The sequence below is a fragment of the Zophobas morio genome, unplaced genomic scaffold (genome assembly GCF_036711695.1).
Source record: "Zophobas morio isolate AGI-343-1 ecotype UQ-CSIRO unplaced genomic scaffold, CSIRO_AGI_Zmor_V1 ptg000007l, whole genome shotgun sequence".
Taxonomy (NCBI): Eukaryota; Metazoa; Arthropoda; class Insecta; order Coleoptera; family Tenebrionidae; genus Zophobas; species Zophobas morio.
In genome coordinates this window covers 7765606-7770862 of record NW_026972112.1, presented here as the reverse complement: position 1 = coordinate 7770862, position 5257 = coordinate 7765606, and the positions used below count along the sequence as shown (strand labels likewise).

The following is a 5257-nucleotide window of genomic DNA, read 5'->3' as shown; positions in this document are numbered from 1 at the left end:
TTGTCTGAAACACTGAAAGTGAGCTTTAAAGTTACTTAAGTTCGTCATGGTTTTACACCAATGGTGAGTGAAGAGGCGGGGTTTGGATGGGGTAGGGATAATTAAGATATATTTAGTTGACAACATGTGTTTTCAATGGACATTAGTTTTTCAGAATGCGAGGATAATTATTTTTATGGATTGCCCAATTATCGCTAGTATATAGTAAGGATAAAGTTTAATCTGCTTTTTAAGCGCGGATTTAGGTGACCTCGTTTTAAAGTATGCAGCCATGAGGTTTTAACATATTGAAGTACTTATGAGTTTTTAAATTAAATTGAGGATCTTAATATAAAAGTCTGTAGCGTCTTTGTTCCGGATTCAACAGTGTGTGCATGAGTATTTACTTTGTACGTATTTACCTAGGTATGTTTTACTTTAAATCACTGTTTTCACTTTTGGGAAAAAAATATATCCTTACATAAATACATAGTATAAAATCAAGCGGTATTATATTATTATATGACTCGTTTAAAGTTGTCATTTTAATGTCATTAACTCAGTGACAAGAAAATTACAGACAAACAATTTCGAAATTACGGGACTGCGCTTGATTAAAAATAATTAAAAAACTGTAGTTGTTACTGTGATAACAAACAGAAGACAAAGAAATAATGAGGGTGAAGAAAGGAGCAAGATATGCAATACTTGTTATAAACGTTATAATAGCTGTAAGTAATGTTGTTATTACCACAATTTGCTAAAAGTTTATTAGCTGTTAGGTTTATTGCTGTTCAGTTTCGGTATTATCTGGATAGACTTTGAAGTAAAATACGAAGCTGCTACCCAAAAGCCCTATATTTATATCGGGGCAATTCTGATAGCTATCGGTTTGCTGTTAAGTGTTACGACGGCTCTTGCATGCTACGCAGTTCTGACTAGAAACCAGTGGATTCTGAACATGGTAAAAGATAATAAATCAAAGACGTTTTCATAATCATGTATAGATTCTTTTTATGTCTCTTCTTCTCTTCGTAATATACGTGGATTACGGCACTGTCGCTTTTTTGTTAAAAAGTCCCACGTCCCATTACATGCAGGACTTCAGACACGAGCTACAGGAAATGTTTATTGATCCTAAAGAAAACTGGGAGACATTTTATGACTATCTTCATCAGAAGGCACAAATTTTATCTAGTGCGTGCACGTTAAAACATTATTTTTTAGTTTCATTGTTGTGGTTATAATGGATCTGACGATTTTCAAAGAATCCACAATCGGACACATCCGAAAAGTTGTTGCAGAGGAAATACTACGTGTGAAAAACCGACATATACTAAAGGCTGCGTGGACCCTGTTGAAGAATATACCAGACAAAATTTTAAATTGTCGGGTTCTATATCCTTCACTATTTCCGTTTTAAACGTGAGCTACCATTTAGGTGATAAAGATGAATTTTAATTAGGTTTTTTTACAGATTTTGTCTTTTGCTATCAACTACGCAGTGAAGCCAAAAAAAGTGTCATTGCCTGAATAACACAAAGGATTAATTAAAGTATTACAGGGATTGTTTATATTTTTTTTATACATTTTCTATTGTTGTGAAATTTTAAAGTATGAGATTTACTCTCGTTTGCGTTTTAATCTTAATTATAAACTTAAAAAAACTTTTTCCCGCACAAAGATCAACATAAAAAAGAATTTCAAAATACGTAGTATACTGATAATTTTCGACACTACGAGACTGAATTATTTGAAATTTTAGGTGTACATTACATGAAGAAAATCTATCCAAAATTTAGGATTAACTCACCAAAAATTTAACGACGTTATCTTAGAACAATTTCTTTATTGTTTGACTCAAAAAATAGCTCATATAATTTTTTTTAATTCTTGAAATAGACGGAGTGTTTACTAAACATGCGGTTATTTTAAGATTTTTTTATCCTTTTTAGCAACTTCTGTAGATTAATTTTTATTGTTTAATCGCCCTGTATCTTTGAAATAAAGTGTCTCTCCGAAAATCATGTTTAGTAAACGCCCAATAGTATAGTTCTTTCTGAATTTTGTATTGTCTCCCTGTGTCGATTTTTATTAGACAGATAATAATCTCTGAAACTTCTGTTCCGATTGTTCTCAAATCTTATATTTTATCTAATCACCCCCACCATCAATTTAATGACGTCTCCTCATCATTTTGCATAGTAAAGGTTATGTAAATTTTATAAAATAAAATGATCCTGTACTCGTGGTTTATGAATCCGCCTTGAATTTTGTCACAATTAGTTTACATTTTTTTGCTTAATATTTTCGACTTGTTTCATGTAACCGATATCTCGCTGAAATGCTTGGTAGGTTACTTCCGGATTATCGGACTTTTGATCTGCCGTCTGTGGTTATCATAAAATAAATAACATTTTGCAAAACCAAATTTCATCATTTTTCGAAAAAATTGGATGTGTCTGGATGTACATATTTAAGGGGCAATGGAAAGTTCTGTCCAAATCATTTTAGACCGATCTTATAGCAGTCAAAATATAATTTTTCTTCGTCAAAAAAAAATATGACGTCATTTAAATAAATCCAGTTTTAGAAAAAAACAACGAAAGTGCGGTCTTCGTCGTTTATAAAGTCCATCATTTATAAAATACGCCGTCCGTCGCTTATCAGTTACTACATTCAATATTTACAAAGGATGACGTGAAAAATGCAGAGTTCGTCCACACTGCTAATATAAAATTTAAAAAGTCCGCACAAATAAAGACGGATTCATAAACCACACGTACAAAAATATGTTATTTTATGAAATTTAAACGATATTTACTATATAAATGTTATATATGTTCGTAAGGAAGATCAGACAAATTTTGGTTCGTGTTTAACCATCTACACGATATTCCTAAAATACATACAAAATTTTACAATAATCGGTCCAGTAGTTTCGGAGGTTATCTGTCTAATAATTGTTGACACAGGTGAAAGACAGGCAGGCGGGAACGGGAGACCCCTTTTTGCGTACTGGACACATGAAATTAGCCGTTCACCGGATGGACCCTATCCCATCACCAAGGTGATGTTCGGGAAAAAAATAAAATTTAAATAACAATTACTATCTAAAATTTATAGATGACGTCATCACATTGTTGGTGGGGATGATAGACAAATTCTGAGGTTTCAGAGAATATCTGTTTAATAAGATGACAGACAGATGAAGACAGACGACGGACATATGACAGACAGACGGAAATGGCAGACCTACTTTTTCATACTGCAGGGAAATTACCATTTGACACAAGTATACCTAGTGTTGTTGAAAGAAACCTGCATTGAGGAAAAAATCACAGCAAAGATTAAGCCCCACCCACCCGCCCTAATCTCAGTTGTGATGAATTTTCCATTCGTTGTAAAGTCGAGGGGCGGAGCTTAAACGCAAAGTTCATATTTTTGTACAAGAAATTACGAAAACATGTTTTAAGTATTACCATATTGTTGGAAAATACATCATTTTCAGAAAAAGGGAACTACGTAATTCCGCCCACTTATGATAACACAATACTTAAACATATGTTTCAAATGATAATTTCTTGTAGGAAAATCAGGATTTTGCAATTAAGCTCCTCCCCCGGACTCATGGCGAATGAAAAACAAAATCGCCACAATTGAAATGGGGGTGGGTGGGCGGGGTTTATATTTTGTCTTGTTTGTTAATTAAACCTGTATATATTAAGCAAAAAAAAGAGAGCAAAGATTAAGCTTATATTTTGTCTTGTTTCTTAATTAAACCTGCATATATTAAGCAAAAAAAGAGAGCAAAGACTCACCCACCGTGACCTCAGTTGTGATGAATTTTTCATTCGTTGTGAAGTCGAGGGGCGGAGCTTTAATACAAAGTTCAGATTTCTGTACAAGAAATTACGAAAACATGTTTTAAGTTTTGTCATATTGTTGGAAAATGCATCATTTTCAGTAATATGGGACTATCTAACTCCGCCCACTTATGACAACAATACGATACTTAAACATAATATGTTTCAAATGATAATTTCTTGTAGGAAAATTAGGATTTTGCAATTAAGCTCCTCCCCCGGGCTCATGGCGAATGAAAAACAAAATCGCCACAATTGAAATGGCGGTGGGTGGGCGGGGTTTATATTTTGTCTTGTTTTTTAATTAAACCTGCATATATTAAGCAAAAAAAGAGAGCAAAGATTAAGCCCCACCCACCCACCCTAATCCCAGTTGTGATGAATTTTTCATTCGTTGTGAAGTCGAGGGGCGGAGCTTTAATACAAAGTTCAGATTTCTGTACAAGAAATTACGAAAACATGTTTTAAGTTTTGTCATATTGTTGGAAAATAAATCATTTTCAGAAATATGGGACTATCTAACTCCTCCCACTTATGACAACAATACGATATTTAAACATAATATGTTTCAAATGATAATTTCTTGTAGGAAAATTAGGATTTTGCAATTAAGCTCCTCCTCCGGGCTCATGGCGAATGAAAAACAAAATCGCCACAATTAAAATGGGGGTGGGTGGGCGGGGTTTATATTTTGTCTTGTTTGTTAATTAAACCTGTATATATTAAGCAAAAAAAAGAGAGCAAAGATTAAGCTTATATTTTGTCTTGTTTCTTAATTAAACCTGCATATATTAAGCAAAAAAATAGAGCAAAGACTAAGCCCCACCCACCCACCCTAATCCCAGTTGTGATGAATTTTTCATTCGTTGTGAAGTCGAGGGGCGGAGCTTTAATACAAAGTTCAGATTTCTGTACAAGAAATTACGAAAACATGTTTTAAGTTTTGTCATATTGTTGGAAAATACATCATTTTCAGAAATATGGGACTATCTAACTCCTCCCACTTATGACAACAATACGATATTTAAACATAATATGTTTCAAATGATAATTTCTTGTAGGAAAATTAGGATTTTGTAATTAAGCTCCTCCCACGGGCTCATGGCGAATGAAAAAAAAATCGCCACAATTAAAATGGGGGCGGGTGGGCGCGATTTATATTTTGCTTTGTTTCTTCATTAAACCTGCATATATTAAACAAGAAAATAATAACAACAATAATAATAATAAAAAAAAGAGTAAAAATTAAGCCCCACCCACCCGCCCTAACCTCAGTTGTAATGAATTTTTCATTCGTTGTTAAGTCGAGGGGCGGAGCTTAAACGCAAAGTTCATATTTCTGTACAAGAAATTACGAAAACATGCTTTAAGTATTACCATATTGTTGGAAAATACATCATGAATTTGCAATT

The 5257-nt window shown here is 33.3% G+C and overlaps 1 protein-coding gene across 2 annotated transcripts; it reads left to right on the top strand.

Moving 5' to 3' along the window:
• Positions 1-357: 357 nt before the first annotated feature.
• Positions 358-1572, top strand: LOC135124073 (CD151 antigen-like). 2 transcript variants are annotated; one of them, XM_064048933.1, is made up of 6 exons: positions 358-405; positions 560-710; positions 755-943; positions 987-1160; positions 1207-1404; positions 1457-1572. In XM_064048933.1, the coding sequence occupies exons 2-6, from the start codon at positions 654-656 to the stop codon at positions 1514-1516; spliced, it is 678 nt and encodes a 225-aa protein (XP_063905003.1). In that variant the 5' UTR covers positions 358-405; positions 560-653; the 3' UTR covers positions 1517-1572. The 2 variants fall into 2 exon arrangements, with proteins under 2 accessions (XP_063905003.1, XP_063905002.1); XM_064048932.1 differs by lacking the exon at positions 358-405 and having other exon boundaries at positions 530-710.
• Positions 1573-5257: the final 3685 nt, after the last annotated feature.

Coding starts and splice junctions, on each gene's coding strand:
- LOC135124073 (XM_064048933.1), top strand. CDS start 654: ATGAGGGTGAAGAAAGGAGCAAGATATGCAATACTTGTTATAAACGTT. Junction 711..754: donor TTATAAACGTTATAATAGCT/GTAAGTAATGTT, acceptor AAAGTTTATTAG/CTGTTAGGTTTATTGCTGTT. Junction 1,405..1,456: donor TCACTATTTCCGTTTTAAAC/GTGAGCTACCAT, acceptor GTTTTTTTACAG/ATTTTGTCTTTTGCTATCAA.